The sequence below is a fragment of the Bubalus bubalis genome, chromosome 14 (assembly GCF_019923935.1).
Source record: "Bubalus bubalis isolate 160015118507 breed Murrah chromosome 14, NDDB_SH_1, whole genome shotgun sequence".
NCBI classification, from domain to species: domain Eukaryota; kingdom Metazoa; phylum Chordata; class Mammalia; order Artiodactyla; family Bovidae; genus Bubalus; species Bubalus bubalis.
Genome location: NC_059170.1, coordinates 5,675,322 through 5,692,882, shown reverse-complemented (window position 1 = coordinate 5,692,882; position 17,561 = coordinate 5,675,322). Strand labels below are relative to the sequence as shown.

The window sequence follows — 17,561 nt, the reverse complement described above, 5'->3', positions numbered from 1 at the left end:
GGAAGCTGGAATTTTGTGTTGCTTATGTGCAATTTAGTCCATGAGCGATACCCAGAAAACTACAACCGACTGAACAGACACACACCTATGTCTAACATCTGCCATCGACCTTGGTTCATCTCGAGCGAGCATCCCATACACGCTGGATGTTACAACATCCAATGCTCTTTCAGCACACTTCACAGGAACTCTGGAGTTGCAATTCTTCGGATTGCCTACTTCCACCAGCAAATTTCAGGTCTTTTTCAAAACAAAGTGTTCTATTTTTCGGTGTTTCTTAACCATTTAACATGTGTAAAACTGTGCTGGTTTCATTAGGTTCCGTATTTTTTTGTTAATACAACACTAATTTAGTTTTTAAGTGTTGGGTGCCTAACCCCATCTTGCCCATAAGCTCTATGGTTTTTATTCAACAGTTTTGTACAGCATAGTGATTTTTAGGAACATATAAGTCATGTTATAACAGAACTAACTGCATTTGATATAATCATCTTTACCAAAAAGAATAAATTGCATGACATCAATGGTGTTCCCCTTATGTACATATAGGAATGGGGAAAAAAAGAGGGTGGAGAGAGAAAGTTTGGTTACTCTTGACAAACTGGAGAAAAAAACATCAGACTGGAGAAAAATAACTAAGTACAAGTAGGGTTTTTCTATATATCTTTTACTTATTTATTTAGTTGGCTGCACTGGGCCTCAGTTGCAGCATGTGGGATCTAGCACCCCGACCAGGGACTGAACCAAGGCCCCCTTCATTAATGAAGAGTGCAGAGTCGTAGCCACTGGACCACCAGGGAAGTCCGTTAATAGGTTTTTAAGAAAGATTTTATTTCTGTTTTGTAGAACCCAATCAAAGGAGGAGATATATCAAATATTACACTTTCCCATTAAATTAGCCACATTATAACATTTAATAAAATGTGAGGTCCTTCTATTTTAACTTTATTAATAGTGTTTAGGAATGAGACTACACTGATGTGACGTCACAAGGGCTAGAACTTCCCATCAAGTTTTCCACATGTTTTCTTCAGAGCTTTCAAGAGTCATCTGCCAGAAATAATCTTATATAAAGACATTATGTTTAGTTAAAATGAGAGAAACAGAACTAACCAGGAAAAGATATTACAGCAAAGAGATGGTACAAGATTATTCCAACACAAACACTCAAAGCATTCATTTAACTGCCGCCACCCTTATAACGTCAATTCTCTCAGCCTAGCAACTCCTAAGGTATAAAATTTTTAAATATCTGTTCATGTATATAAAGAGAAGGAAACAATGAAATGAAAACACTTGGGATGAAAAGATGATTATGAATAAATTACGGTAAACTCCTTTATCATCCTTAAAGTTGATTAAATAGCTCAAAAATATTGCTCAACAGAACAAGGGTGGTAACATTTGTTCAATCCTAAAAAACATGATTCATTCTGGAATGCTTCTGATGACACAAGCTTACTAAAATAATCTACTGGTGAGTTTGTTCAAAATTCACAATGAAGAGTCAGTTTTTCACACAAACAACAGAACCCAAAACTATGGCTTCACCTATGCGGACTGTTTTACTCTTTTAATGATAGAACTAATAAATTAATATAACTAATATTATAATTAAATCAGTGGTGGTGTTCGTGTGTGGTTACTGGGGAATGTTACTAAACACAAATCACAAAATCTGTGCCAACACAAGTCCTAAAAGTAGTATTTTTGCCATTCGTTCCTCTGCGAGGTTGGCACCTGGCTCTGGTCAAGTTCAGTTCAGTCGCTCAGTCATGTCTGACTCTGTGACCCCATGAAATGCAGCACGCCAGGCCTCCCTGTCCATCACCAACTCCCGGAGTTGACTCAAACTCATAAATAGCTGCTGCAAACCCCAGCAATATATTCTCAGAAAAACAGGCCAAGAGAACCACAAGAACACAGGTGGTATACACGTGAGCAGCAATCGTCTGCTCCCAGGGCACCTCGGAGACTTCAGCATCCTCAACCACACCACCTGCTTCTCAAGCTCAGCGCAGCCTTCGAGGTATCACCAGAGCACAGAAGGGTCTATTCTTGGCAAAATCTGACCTCTGTTCTTCCAGCTCTAAACATCCAGGGTTTGAAAGAAGGATGGGATAATAGAAAAAACAGATAAATCCTCGGGAAACTGCACTGTAATAAACTCTCTACTGGGTACAAGTTCACCCAAGTGTCCCTTCCCCCCTCTACTCCAGTTGAGCACTGTTTGAGAAACTTTGAGAAGGCAAGGGGACAATTATCTGTCCAGCATCTACCTGGTACCAAACCACGCAAACTCTGACAAATACTCTCTCCTTTAATCCTCTCAATAAGCCTGTATTTATAAACTTCTAGTCTTCCCTTTCTATATATCAAGAAACACTCATTTAGGTAACTGGATCAGCAAACAGCTGAACAAAAATGAAACTCAATTATCCAAAGGTTTTAAAAGTACAGGTTATTAATTAGCCTCAGCTTAGACTTTTGTCTTGTTGGGGGAAGGGGCCATTTCACATTCACATTCTTCACAAATAGAAAGGTCACATCGAAAATCACCTTTGTTCATGGGAGTCCATTATACCATGCACTCTACTTTTGTATACATGTTGTATTATGTATATAATGAAATAAAACAATTAAGGGAAAAAAATATCTTCGTCATTCAGTTCAGTTCAGTTCAGTCGCTCAGTCGTGTCCGACTCTTTGCGACCCCATGAATCACAGCACACCAGGCCTCCCTGTCCATCACCAACTCCCGGAGTTCACTCAAACTCATGTCCATCGAGTCGGTGATGCCATCCAGCCATCTTATCCTCTGTCATCCCCTTCTCCTCCTTCCCCCAATCCCTCCCAGCATCAGGGTCTTTTCCAATGAGTCAACTCTTCACATGAGGTGGCCAAAGTATTGGAGTTTCAGTTTCAGCATCAGTCCTTCCAATGAACACCCAGGGCTGATCTCCTTTAGGATGGACTGGTTGGATCTCCTTGCAGTCCAAGGGACTCTCAAGAGTCTTCTCCAACACCACAGTTCAAAAGCATCAATTCTTCGGCACTCAGCTTTCTTCACAGTCCAACTCTCACATCCATACACGACCACTGGAAAAACCATAACCTTGACTAGACGGACCTTTTTTGGCAAAGTAATATCTCTGCTTTTCAATATGCTATCTAGGTTGGTAATAGGCTTCCCTAGTGGCTCAGAGAATAAAGCGTCTGCCTGCAATGCAGGAGACCCAGGTTCGATCCCTGGGTTGGGAAGATGCCCTAGAGAAGCAAATGGCAACCCACTCCAGTATTCTTGCCTGGAGAATCCCATGGACAGAGGAGCCTGGTGGGCTACAGTCCACGGGGTCTCAAAGAGTTGGACATGACTGAGCAACTTCACACACCCACAGGTCGGTCATAACTTTCCTTCCAAGGAGTAAGCGTCTTTTAATTTCATGGCTGCAATCACCATCTGCAGTGATTTTGGAGCCCCCAAAAATAAAGTCTGACACTGTTTCCACTGTTTCCCCTGTTTCCCCATCTATTTCCCATTAAGCCAACCCAAAAAGTAACTCTTCCCTAAAGTTAATTTCCCACAGTGCCAAATGAAATTCAATTAAATCCAAACCTTCTAATTCACACAGACCTGAAGATTTCTGGATACTTAAAAGCAGAATGAAAAAGTCAGGCATGCCAAGTCAACAGCGAAACAGAAAAATCAAGCCAATACCAAAACCAAATGTTTCACTTCCTCCCACTCACATTCACACACTCTCTCTCTCTCTCTCTGGGATTCCAGTTGTCCCTTGCAAACAAAGCAAATGATGGGTGCCAGCCTAACACAAGTCAGCTCAAAAATAACCTTAGCAACAGAGGCAAGGTTATTTCCACCTTCCACCCATCAGCAAGACTAGCTGCTTAGGAATAACAGACTTACTTTTCATAACAACCATATGGACTTCCAATTTCAGAAAGTGTTTCTTCCTTATCGCTCCTCGGAAGAAGTAAATATAAAACAATTTCTCATTGCCTAGGCAAAAACTACCTCTCAAATTAAATACTGATGCGCATACTCAAAACAAAAAGTATAGCTTTGATCACAAATTTGAAAACACCAAAACCACTAACATAAATATTTTTCTAATTCAAAACTAGAAACAATGCCCTTAGCAATATACAAGAAACTGTATCTACTTCTTCCTAAATCAGGACTGAGTGTTTTCCTGTTTATCGATTTTTATTTTATCTTCGTTTTTTTGGCCATGCCATGTGATTTCAGGATCTCGGTTCCCCAACCAGGGATTGAACCCAGGCCCACAGCAGTTAAAGTGCTGAGTCTTTACCACTGAACTGCCAGGGAATTCCCTGTTTATAATTTTTTCATCTAGATTTCAAGTTAAGGAACAAGACAAACCATTAATACATTCATTTGTGATTTGCAAGTTCGAAGCATTATCCTACACATACTATATAAGATACAAAGCACCTCAAAGGGTTAAAATCCATATTGAATCTCAAATAGGGAAAACTTCAGAACCCCTACTTGTCATCTGCCCACAAACCAGCACCTACCCACACCCCCCAGCTCAAAATCAAACATCTGTCTGAACTGGGCAAATTAATCTGCAACTGAGCTAGGAATCATACTTTCTATTACAATTAATATCTTTACAAATCCATTGTGTTTTCATTTGATCCTTTTTAATTCTTCACCTTGAAGTCTTAATAGCACAACATGCCCAAATGAGCAGAGAATCAGCTAATTGTACTTTTTAGGACCTCAGATCTGTCCACCTCCACCTTACTTTATCAATTTAACAAATAGTATTTATTGAGAACCTACTTCCCTGATGTCTCAGATGGTGAGGAATCTGCCTGCAATGTTAAGAGATCAGGGTTCAAGCCCTGGGTCAGGAAGATCCCCTGGAGGAGGGTATAGCAACCCACTGCAGTATTCTTGCCTGGAGAACTCCATGGACAGAGAAGCCTGACGGGTTACAGTTCATGGGGTTGCAGAGGATCGGACACGACTGAGCAGCTAACACTACGGCGTGCCAAACCAACGTTCTAGGCAGGGATACAACAGTGAACAAGAAAGATGAGGCCCATGCATTTGACACCGAATTACAGATCCAAGGCAGGAGTATTTGCGTCAGCCAGAGAAACGCTTAAGGGAAGAGCCTAGTCTATGCTGGAAACCAGGCAGGAAGTCCATGGGGCTGGAGGGAGAGAAAAGGCATAAATGAAACTGAAGAGGAAGGCAGAAGCCAGACCACAAAAACTTTTCTAAGCTACCATAAGGAGACTGAACTTTATCCTAAAAGCCATGAAAGCCACTGAAGTGTAGAGGACAGACTAATCCTTATCTGACAAATGCTCTCTGAGAACTTTCTCTCTATGGCACTGAGAAAGTACCAGACGTCTGTTCTAAAACTGATACTTCCAGGTGGAAAGGAAGAGACCTCAGCATAAAAACACATCCTCCCTCTGCTGGTGGAGAGCATCTAAGAAACTTCGTTATAAGAAACGAAGTGGTCACTGCTCACCACCATCGCCATGACTCTGTTCAGGAGATAAACATCGGAAACATTCCATGTTTAAATATAAACACCCCGGGGTGGCTCAAGGGGAAAGAATCTACCTGCATTGCAGGAAATGCAGTCTTGATCCCTGGGTTGGGAAGATCCCCTGGAGTAAAAAATGGCAACCCACTCCAGAATTCTTTCCTGGGAAATCTCATCAACAGAGGAGCCTGGCAGGGCTACAGTCCACAGGGTCACAAAAGTCTGGTGTGACTTAGTGACTAAAGAATAACAAATATAAACACCACCAAAAGCAAGTACAACCAATGGGCCCGGCCGGGGGTGGGCGGGGTGGGGACGGTGTTAAGAAATGAAATGTGTCTTCATGAATTTCTTTAAAAATTTTTCTGCCTTAAATATCTACAATAAAATATATCCACTATTATTCTTGGCAATTAAGGAATGTTAACATCAACTGACCCTCAATTAAACACATCCTCTGGGAATATAAAAATCACTCAAAATTCTGAAAAGCTTTTACTAAAATGAAGCCATGCTCCCTTGTTGAAGACTTAGGTAACAGAGCTATGGTGTTCAGATTATTCATCACTGTATCCCCAGACCTAGCACACAGTAAGGGGTTAACACAGAGATTAAGTTAGCTTTAAGAAAACAGCCAAATCAAACGAATGCAAAGTCAAGTTTGTAACTTTTTTCTTTTATTACAGGCTCCAAAACACAAAAATTTCCCAAGGACCCGCCTGTTTTAAGTCACTATCATCATCACTCACATTTGGATAAGTACACTGGAGACTCAGCTGATACCAGGGGGAAAAAAAAATCAAAGTGCCAAATTTTACTATGTCACTGCTGCAGAAGTCCAGCAGGTTTTACATGTTAGACTCTTCTATTTCCTCATTCTTTAACATTCTCTTCGTTTTCTGATAATATTATAAAGGAAACCGGAAAGAAGGAAATCACGTGTTCCTATCACACACCTCCTAGTCAGCCAGGCCACCCTCCTGGCAGGTCGCTCGTCATCACCGCCTGCCAGCCTGTGCCTGTGGCGAGGACTGGGGAAACAGTGCTCTCCTGAATAAAGAACCACTGGTATTCAAACAATCAGAAGGAAAAAAAAAAATCACATTTACCATCAAACTCAAAGCCACGCATCCAGGTCTACGCTCTAAGCATCACCACATATTAAACAGCAAAGCATGAAAAGTGCTGGTTAATCCAGATCCGAGGCCAACAAAATGCCAAGTGACATTTAGTTTACTTTTCACTTTCGTCAAAATCAACATACGCTTTCATTTCTGTATGGAAGAAAGAGTGAGCCCAGTGTTTCATGGACTATGCTTATCAATCTATAATACTTTCTAAATTTCTCTTCTAACTCTTATGTTTAACCACTAAAGTGCACTGTCCCCAACACCAAAAATTTGGTGTTCTAACATCTGGCCCTGTCTTACATGGATTTTCGGAGAACTGCGATTAGAAACAGAAAATACTTAAATGCAAGTGACATTTCGGTCCTACTGAGCAAAATAATCAACAAACATCAGAAAGATTTACATTTCCCCCCCTTTATCAGAAGAGTCATAGGACTCTTCAAATACTTGAAATATCAAATGGAATCTGCAGAGCGTGTCAACTTTGGCAAAGAGAGTAATCATTTTGAAGACCAAGAATCAGAAATCAAGAAACAAAGATCAAACTTAAACGAGAGGGGGAAAAAAAAAAGTAAGAGAAAGATAAACCAAAAAACCTTGCCTCCTGCTTTCTCAAAAATCAGCTCAGTTGCTCATGAAAGGTTTCCATAAGTTACTGACACGCTGCCTATGGAAACCTTTCTCAAGCAAAAAATAAATAAATAAAAAGAAATGGGTACAATGTAGGGAGCAAAAGTTAAGTCATAAAACTTACCAAGTAGTGTATTTTTTAAAGTAAAAAGGGAAAATATAAATAAATTTATATTTATTATATAAATCTGAATCTCATTAAAGTTAAAAGCTTTTGCATATCAAATGACACCTACCAATAGAGTGCAAAGACAACACGCAGGATGGGAGAAAATACCTGCAAATCCTGTATCTGTAATGGTTTAATATTTTAACAATATAAAGAGCTCTTAACAATAGACAATCCAATGTAAGGAGGGCAAAAGGAAAAAATAAATAAATAAATAAACAAAAAGGGTAAGGGAAGCTGAACAGACCTTTCACTAAATAAGATATACAAATAGCCAATAAACACATGCAAAGATGTTCAACCTCATTACTCACTAAGGAAATGCAAACCAAAACTACATAGAGCTACCATTTCACACCTATGGGGATGCCCTACACTTAAAAAAATACACCAGAAAGTAAGTGTTGGCTGCAAGACTGGAGAAATTAGAAACCTCACATATTGCTAGTGGGAATACAAAATGGCGCCAGCACTGTGGAAAGTCTGGCAGTTCCTCAAAGAATTAAACAGGATTACTGTTGTACTATTATGTTTAGTTGCTCTGTCATGTCCAACTCTTTTGCGACCATGGAATGTAACCCGCCAGGCTCCTCTGTCCATGGAATTTTCCAGGCAAGAATACTGCAGTGAGTTGCCATTTATAACTCCAGGGGATCTTCCTGACCCAGGGATCGAACCCACATCTTTTGCTTGGCAGGCAGATTCTTTACCACTGAGCCACCTGGGAAGCCCTAGAATTACCATAGGACCGAACCCTTCCACTCCCAGGTAAAGACTCCAAGAATTGAAAGCAGGGACTCAAACAGATACATGTGTGCCAACATTTGCAGGAGTGCTATTCACAACAGCCAAAAGGTGGAAGCAACTCAAGTGTTTGTCAACAGATGAGAAAACAAAATGGGGTATACACGGGATGGAATATTATTCATACATAAAAAGAATACAGTTCTGACACGTGCTATGCTAGGAGTGAACCATGCAGACATTCTGCCAAGGGAACAGGGAAGACACTAAGCGACAAATATCTTAAGATTCCACTTACACGAGGTGCCTGGAGCAGCCACACTCACAGCAGATTAGCAGCTGCAGGGTGGGCCAGTGGATGAGGAGTTATTGCTTAATGGGAAGCGAATTTCTGTTTGGCGCAACAGAAATTTTTGGAAATAGTGGTTCTGGTTGCTTAACATTGTGAATGCAATTAATGCCAATGAATTGCACATCTAAATTACCAAAATACACGGCAAATTTCATGTCAGAAATATCTTACCACAGAGAAATAGCAAGGGGAAAAAAAGGACAGAGTTGTTTCAGGCAAGGTGAATATAAAAATCACAAAATCACTGAATAATTTAAATTGGTGTCTCTTCTCAAACTCCCTCCCCTCAACCCCGTTAAAACTCAAAATAAGGATTAACTGAAGAAGCCACTCTTTCCCCAGGTTAAACGCAATCCAACAACAAAGAGGCCAGTTTGACCTCGCGACAGTTTCTCCATTCATTTCAATTAATATTTAAGTCCATCTGGTGTGCTAAGCACAAGGACATGAAAGCCCAGAGAACCTCCCCATCATGACTCCATTGATTATGAAGACAGGGATAAAACGAGTTTCTCTTTCAAAGTTAAATGATTAAATGGGTTTATTTAAATACAAAGATTTACAATAAGTACATCAAGAATCCTGAGGTCAGGCTACTGTCACCTCTGGCCCACCTGGTTTAACTTTCCTAAATTGGCAATTTTTTTTTTTTTTTCATTTTTCTGCAAGAGAATAAAGGATTATTTTTTTTAAACTACACAAACAAGACCACAACACAACATTTAAGAAAATACTATTTTCTGACCTTTAAAAGCCAATAGTCTACCAATCAGAAAATACTGATAAACATCACAATCCTGAGTATAATTTAAGCTTAGTGCTTAAAAAGCACACCTCCTCACAATGGGGCAAATAGCAGTTCCATGAGCAGTAAAAAAACAAAAACAAAAACAAAAACCTGTTTTTCCATCTTTCCAAGTATACAGTTGTTCAACACCTGAAAATTAAGCAAAAAGTTTAAGTGTGTCTATTAATCATACTTTTAGGACCACTTGGAATGAAAAAAAATTCCTTCTCCATGGATATTTAAATGTTTTACAGCTCTTTAATAAAAATAATAAACTGCTGAGCTCACTAGCACAACTCTAGGTTAAGTTTTAAAACACGACACTGAACTTTCCTACAATCTACACATCCCTGTACGTGACACTCCACAACATTTTTCATCATTATAATTACGCTACTAATCGCCTCAGAGAACTGTTCATAATTGATGATGGTATCTAAGGTACTTCAGAACAATGACCAGCTTTCCTTCTAGTCATGGCAAAGTACCTGGGTATCTCTGTCACCTGGGAAGGAGGCGGAACACTACTTATAGTCTAATAATTACTCACTCAAACTAACAAAAGGGGTGGGAAGGGGTGGAATCTGAGAAGAGACACCACTTTAAATTATTCAGTGTGATTCCCAAGCTTGGGAAAACACTGGATTCATGGGATCAGCAGGAGGCATGAATGCTCTTCGCTATAAGCCACAATATTAAAAAGAATCACTGGGTCAAAATGTAATATTCATTTTTCATTTAACATCCAATTACCTAGAGGACTGAAGATGGAGCAGAAGCTAATGAGTCCAGGGCTCCATTTCATGCTTAAAAGCAAAAGTGTGAAGCTAGAGGGGAAAAAAAACTGATTTAGCAGATTAAAACTTAAAAGGATTGCCCAGGGGACAAAAAGGGGGAAAAGAAAGAAAGAAGGTAAAAAAAAAAAAAAAGCTGTAACATCCCAAAGATATTTCCATAGAATTCTTTAGGGTTTTTTCCCTTTGACCATTCTTTGTCACAATGATTTCAAAGATAAGACTTTGGTGCAGACATTTCTAAGTCTTATTTTCTGGGCAGATTGTCCTCATGATGGTTACACACTTACAACTATGTCTGATGGATACACACTGACACTTCACAGAACCCACCGCTCAGTATTTCACTAAAGGTGGGAAACTAAGAGAATGAGAGGTCTGAATTTTTTAATTAATAAATGGGGTATCTTTACTTGACAGAACTCATTACTCCTTCCCCTAAAAGGTTCAACTCACACTTGCTCAGAACCATGGAACTTCGGGTCTGAGAGGGACCCTGGAATCTCTATTTGAGTTCACTGCTTCAGTTTATAGATGGGAAAACTGAAATACAGGCTTCCATCTAGTTATTGGTCAAGTTGGACTGGCACCCAATCCTCCTCTGAGTTTAGCACTAGCATTAGGCCAAGAGGACATCTCCTGTGGCTATAACCATTTACACAATTGTTACAGGACATCTCCTATGGTTGTAACAAAATGTAACAATTCTGGGCCTATGGAGTGTTGTGCCCAGCTCTGTGCCAAGCCCCCTTCCATGCACATTCCACTCAATTCTCACAGCAACCCTGAGGAAGATCGTATCCTCCACTGGGCAGATGAGAAAACTGAAAATAGTTTGCCGACTCAGTCCGAGTTGACTCAAATCCAGGTCTGACTGATGTCTAACCGTTAACTCCAGTGTTAGTGGAGTCCGACTCTTTGTGACCCCATGGGCTGTAGCCCGCCAGGCTCCTCTGTCCACGGAATTCTCCAGGCCAGAATACTGGGGTCGGTAGCCATGCCCTTTTCCAGGAGATCTTCCCAACCCAGGGGTCAAACCAGGGTCTCCTTCCTCGGAGGCAGATTCTTTGCTGTCTGAGCCTCTAGTTCACCTTCATCCTAGGCCCTTGCCCCGGCCTACAGGCTCCTATGCGGCCTGACCCCTCTGTCTTTCTAAGCTCACTTCCTACCACTTCCCGTCACTTATAAAAATCCAGCCAACCTTCACTAGGGGTTCTGCCTCAGGGCCTTCACATACGCTTGACACCCCCATCACCACCCTAATCTCCAGACCTCAGAGTGACCAGTTCTACCCTTCAAGTCAAATATTACCTCTTTAATGAAGCTTTCCCTAACCACTCAGTCTAAAAGAGACCCTCAGTTACTCCTACCACTATACAAAAATACCTTGCATATTGGCTGTCTCCCCACCAGAATAAAAGCACCACAAAGGGGAAAAACCTCCCACCAGAATGAAACCGCCAGGATGGCAGAAATGTTCCGCCTTACTCATCTCTAGACTGCCCAATACCCAGAAGAGTATCTGACAAGAGGGGCGGCAATCAAAAAACACTACCTATTCAGTTAGTGAATGAATGCCTATATCGGAACCTCCACCTCATTAACAGCTAGCATCACAGAACGTAAAAATTGATTAGCTGGTTGTGGTGGTTTACTTGCTAAGTCATGTTCGATTCTTGCAACCCCATAGACTGTAGCCGGCCAGGCTCCTCTCTCCATGAGATTCTCCAGGCAAGAAGACTGGAATGGGTTGCTACTTCCTTCTCCAGGGGATCTTCCCAACCCAGGAATCAAACCTGGCTCTCTGCCTTGTAGGCAGTTTCTTTACTGACTGAGCTACAAGGGAAGCATCAATTGATTACGTACTACCTTCAATTTTTGTGTTTCTCATGATGAACCTTATCTTTTCAATCACGTGGTATGTGCCTCAGGGATATTTTGTAATTCTCAACTTTGGACAAATTAATGACTCAATCTGGGCTTATAAAGCAGTCAAAAATCTAGAAACTAAAGAATAGCTCAAATCAGTCCATCCTAAAGGAAATCAGCCTTGAATATTCATTGGAAGGACTGATGTTGAAGCTGAAACTCCAATACTTTGGCCGTCTGATGTGAAGAACTGACTCATTTGAAAAGACCCCGATGCTGGGAAAGACTGCAGGTGGGAGAAGAAGGGGACGGCAGAGGATGAGATGGTTGGATGGCATCACTGACTCAATGGACATGAGTATAAGTAAACTCCGGGAGTTGGTGATGGACCGGGAGGCCTGGTGTGCTGCAGTCCATGGGGTCACAAAAAGTCGAACACGACTGAGCGACTGAACTGAACTGAGAGAGTAACTATTCTTCACTAACAGTGTACACAGGCCTGCCTCTTCTTATCTCCTTGAACTTCTCTGAAGCCAACACCCAATCTGTGTGCTTCTGTTTAGCCTTCTGCTTCTGATTAACCTTCAACTCCGGGAGTTGGTGAGGGACAGGGAGGCCTGGCGTGCTGCAGTCCGTGGGGGTCGCAAAGGGCCAGACATGATGGAGTGACTGAACTGAACCGAGCCTTCATCTTGACAAGTGTTAACCACTAGTTCTCTCTCGTTCTCTGGCAGGCCTCTGCAGCATCACAGCGCCTACTTCTCACTTGCTGAAGCTCTATTTGCTTTGTGCAGCTGGATGTGCACAACATATATTCCATGATCTAAAAAGCTGCTGGGACTTCCGTGGTGGTCCAGTGGTTAAGACTTTGCCTTCTGGTGCCGGGGATGCGGGTTTGACCGCTGGTCGGGGAGCTAAGATGATCCCACATGCCTCATGGCCAAACAACCAAAAGGTAAAACAGAAGCAAGGTTGTAACAAATTCAATAAAGACTTAAAGAATGGTCCACACCAGAAAAATCTTTAAAAAAATAAAAGCTGCAAAATTAGTGTTAAGTCGCTCAGTCGTGTCCAACTCTTTTGCAACCCCATAGACTGTAGCCTGCCAGGCTCCTCTGTCCATGGGATTCTCCAGGCAATAATACTGGAGTGGGTAGCCATTCCCTTTCTCCAATGGAACCTTCTCCACCCAAGGATCAAACCCAGGTCTCCTGCATTGCAGGCAGATTCTTAAGGAAGCAAGTAAATCAGCAGCACTTCAGCTTCTATGGCTTTGGTGTTCCACAGTCTTCAGTTCAGTTCAGTTCAGTCGCTCAGTCATGTCTGACTCTTTGAGACCCCATGAACCGCAGCACGCCAAGCCTCCCTGTCCAACTCCCAGAGTTCACTCAAACTCACGTCCATTGAGTCGGTGATGCCATCCAGCCATCTCATCCTCTGTCATCCCCTTTTCCTCCTGCCCCCAATCCCTCCCAGCATCAGAGTCTTTTCCAATGAGTCAACTCTTCGCATGAGGTGGCCAAAGTACTGGAGTTTCAGCTTTAGCATCATTCCTTCCAAAGAACACCCAGGGCTTATCTCCAGCTCTAAAGAGTCCTGGCCACACAAGAAGACCCTCTTTCCTGCCATATTATAGGCAGCTCCCACGGGCCTGTCAAGCTCACTGGGGGAAATGTCAGGGTCGGAGCAGAATTAGGTACTGGTTGGAGTATTGAGGCCCTGGAATGGCAACTGATACTGTCTGAACACTGCTTCCCAAGTCTGTCTGGAATCAGCACATTTTCAGTTTAAGAGACTTCAACTTCAAACCTAAGACTTTGTTTCCAACATAGCAAACTTCTGCAGAAAGACATAAAACATCACCAAAATCCTGGTCAAATGTGCCTCTGTTCAGTTTTATAACCTCAATCTGCTCTCCAAATGTGCTTTCCTTCTAAGAAGACTGATACAATGTAATACTCAGAGGAAATATGCCAGTGAGCCAGCCAGTGGGGAGAAGCAGGTCCTTTAACAGGGTGGTGCCTTTTAATTCTCTAAATAACCCACATTCACAGTGCTTATTTCACTCCAGAAAAGCTCAGGAACTAAGTGCACCAAAGCATTTTGGGCCACTTGCATGTGAGGAACAACAATTTTCATACTACACTTAGGAGAGGATCTGAAATTTTCCTGGGATTACTAGAAAAGGTTGCATTTGATTATATAAAACATGTATCTTACCTAGAATCTTAGGTCCAACTCTTGTATAGAATGTGCATGAATTATCAACTTTCTATACAAAAAAACTTCTCACTAGAAGTTTGGCTAAGAGGCAGTTCTAGTTTTTCAAACAGCTTTGTTTTGTGGCCAAGGATAAGATCAGAGAATCAAGGGAACTTGCTCAAGGTCGTCTGGTCAAATCAGGTGGGACTGAAATGACTGATTTCTGCCTTCCAAAAGCCAGCCATACATCAAACTTGTCTTGGAACTAAGCAGGCCCAAAGGGAAAAATCACTCCTCCTTTCCTTCCCTCAACAAAAGCAAAATTAAACAGAGGAACTTTAATAAAATGTCCTCAGTATATAGACTACGGCTCGAACAATGCACGGGCATGTCTCAAAATCAGTAAATGAAACGATTTGCAAACGTGAGTGACTGCTGTAACGCCTTCCCGTGTGCCAGCACCACCAACTTCGTAAGAGTTTAAAAATCAGCCCTTCAAAGGCACATCCATAAATACTTCACTTATCTTCCAAAAGACCCGGTCAGACTGGAACAGAGGGACTCTGAGCTCTTGGATTTTTTTCTAAGTTAAAAGATCATAAATATGTCCAAAGTTCTCTTCAGAATTCTGAAAGGAACAGGTATATTTCAACAGTGCAGGTGAGACAGGTGATGAAATCAACAGTAACCACTCAGGCTGGAGAGGGCAGGGGGCTGCAGAGAAGAGGCACCTATGCGCTTTCATAACCACATTCCTTTCCTCTTCCTTTTTCAAAACCCCCACCTCCCTGACACTTCTGCCCCATCCTTTTCATTTCTACTTTTAAGCTGCTCATGTTAAAGCACTACTTTTGATTTAATAACAAAAACATAACGGCCAACGAAGCCGTCTTTTTAAATTACTTAAACCGGATCAGCATGGGGATATCAAAGTAGCTAAGAGCACTCTGTATTTGTTACAAACACATTATAGCCCTATTTAGTGATCCTCCTCACATCCAATTTTCTAAGTCAAATGGTACCAGGACCCCCATTTCAGATGGCCCTCAAGCCCAGGAAAATTTCCCTTCGCTCTCAGACTATACGGGTCACTGATATTAAGGGCCAGCATTAGATCTCAAAAATATTAACAATAGTTACGCTGAAAGTGTAGCTGGGCTATATTACATGTGAGCAACTTTAAAATATTTATAACTAACGTGATTTTTCTCACATCTCAAATTCAAGTCTGCCTATTTCTGAGTACAGCTGTAACACACTCTTGGATTAAGGACTTCACTTTAGCCCTTGAGCACAACGTGGCCACAGGGTATACAATGCAAACCAAAAGCAGGACTGGAAAAAATTAAACCTGGAAGGAAACACAAGTCTGATACTTCCCGTTATTCCAGAACACAGAATTGTCATTAGTTGAAAACATATTAGGTTGAGGTACATCAAACTGCTGACATACAACTGGTTTTGACCTGCAAAAATGGAAATTTCACATGAATATCATCTAATATTATTTTCTAAGCTCATTTTAATAATTGTCTCAAATAAGGTCTTCACAGCCCAAGGCATATAAAAAGCTTCTCTTTCTCTAGTTTGCCTTAACCTTTTGAAAAGATTTGCCACCTTCTGTCCAAAGCTGATTTTAAAAAATTAAGTTAGTTAACAGGAAAGCCAAGATAAAGAAAACTACCAAACTCCTCAATGTGAGAACCCGAAAATCACTCCACATCCTTCCAACCACTCCCCTTTTCCGACTAACAGAATTTGAATCCTAAATTGATCTGCCCTTTAGAAGACTTACTCTTAAGGAGAAATTAGTGACTATTTCCATGATTTTCATCTTTTTCAGTTACCAGTGAGGTAGGAACTAAAGTGTGGTAGAGCCTACTGCTTTACACTGGGGTTCCACTGACCTGAAAATCTACCTCTGAAGAATTTTAATTAAGTTGATAAGTTCCATTTTGTTTCAGAATCCTGCTTCTAATCTCTCTAATCAACAGGGTGATTACCAACCCAGTGGGATATATTTTTCCATTTAGACATAGTTGATATATGCAACCACACCAGGAAAAAACCTGTTCCTTTCACAAAAGGGCTTATGGCTCCAAGATTGCCTCTGGGTTCAAATCCATCATTTTACACTCATTTTTATTACAGTCTAATATCCAATATGCTAATGAACTCTTTTCTCAATTAATTCCCCTAATTACTCACCTATTCTTATTCTGCCCAAATTGCTACCTCCTCACCAGGCCACCCAGTTCCTTCCCAGAGGGGGCTGCTGCTTCTAAAACTCTGTCACTGCAACCTGATGGTGACTGTTCTATCTTCGAGATCAAGTTTGCAGTTCAAATCATCACTATTAACCAAATGAAATATGCTCTTCAAAAAAAAAAAATCAGGAAAGAAAATTTTGCTGTATCTGGAAATTTCTCTATTCAGCTAGTTCAGTGTTGACAGGTCAACAGAAAGGCACTAATCATTACTACAATCCTAAAGGGTTTTTCTCTAAAGTTAAACCATCAACCCTTTCCCAACATCCAAATAATTCAGACTTTTTAGAGCAAAACTGCCCCATCTCCAACAGCATCTTCTGATCATTTTTCACCTTAAACTGAGGTTTTCTTATGGCCTCATGGTCATGCCAAGTCAGGCAAATACATACATATATACCTTAAACTTTCCATCTACTCTCTTCTTTCTCAAAAGCTACATACAATAGCTGTTTCTTTTAAAACTCTCTAAGCATCAAGTACAATGGTAAGCGCCTTAAAAGGGTATTTATCTACTTCCAGCTTTAAAACCCTATGAGGTTTTTTCATCCTAATGCACACCCCCATTTTACACAGGAGAAAAGCTGAGGCTAAGTAACTCGATCAAGGTCATACTGAGAAGGGACCAGAATCCAAGTCTGACCTCCAAGTTTCCTGACCTTAATCCTCACCCTGCTTCTTCCTTCTAGTATCTTTCTTCTCCTCCCTGATGTCTGCTCTGTGGTCTTAGACAGCCTCTACTTGGGCAGGGCTCAGTTTCTCCAGAGCTGCCTTTCCTTTAAAGGCTAAGCCTTTGAGAGAAGAATGAGTATCCTTTCCATCTTTTCTCCACGCTCCTCCTTCCCACCTGCACCATTTCCCCAAGGCCCTCCTCAGAGCTCCTCCTCTAGGGCCATCCATTCTCGCCCCAGCCCCAGAACAGGTCCCCTTCTACCCTTAACGCCAGCAGAGGCCAGAAGTGAAAGAAGGGAAGAAAGGAAGAGGAGATACAGCACCCCAAGACTTCAGTTGAGAAGAAACTGGCTGAGGACCAGAGAGGGGTGGTGAGGGCTGGAGAAAGATAGG

At 41.4% G+C, this 17,561-nt stretch overlaps 1 protein-coding gene across 2 annotated transcripts in view; it reads right to left on the bottom strand.

Annotated features, from left to right (window-relative positions):
• The window catches only part of B4GALT5 (beta-1,4-galactosyltransferase 5), a 77,090-nt gene that overhangs the window by 58,439 nt on the left and 1,090 nt on the right, over positions 1 to 17,561 (bottom strand). Inside the window, exon 1 of one of the 2 annotated variants that reach the window (XM_006048327.4) lies at positions 10,118 to 10,184. The exons of the other annotated variant lie outside the window; for it this stretch is intronic. Within the exon in view, the coding sequence (XP_006048389.3) occupies positions 10,118 to 10,169 (52 nt within the window). The 5' untranslated portion in view covers positions 10,170 to 10,184. Of the gene's footprint in view, positions 1 to 10,117; positions 10,185 to 17,561 lie in introns of those variants that run through there. 2 annotated transcript variants of the gene reach the window in all.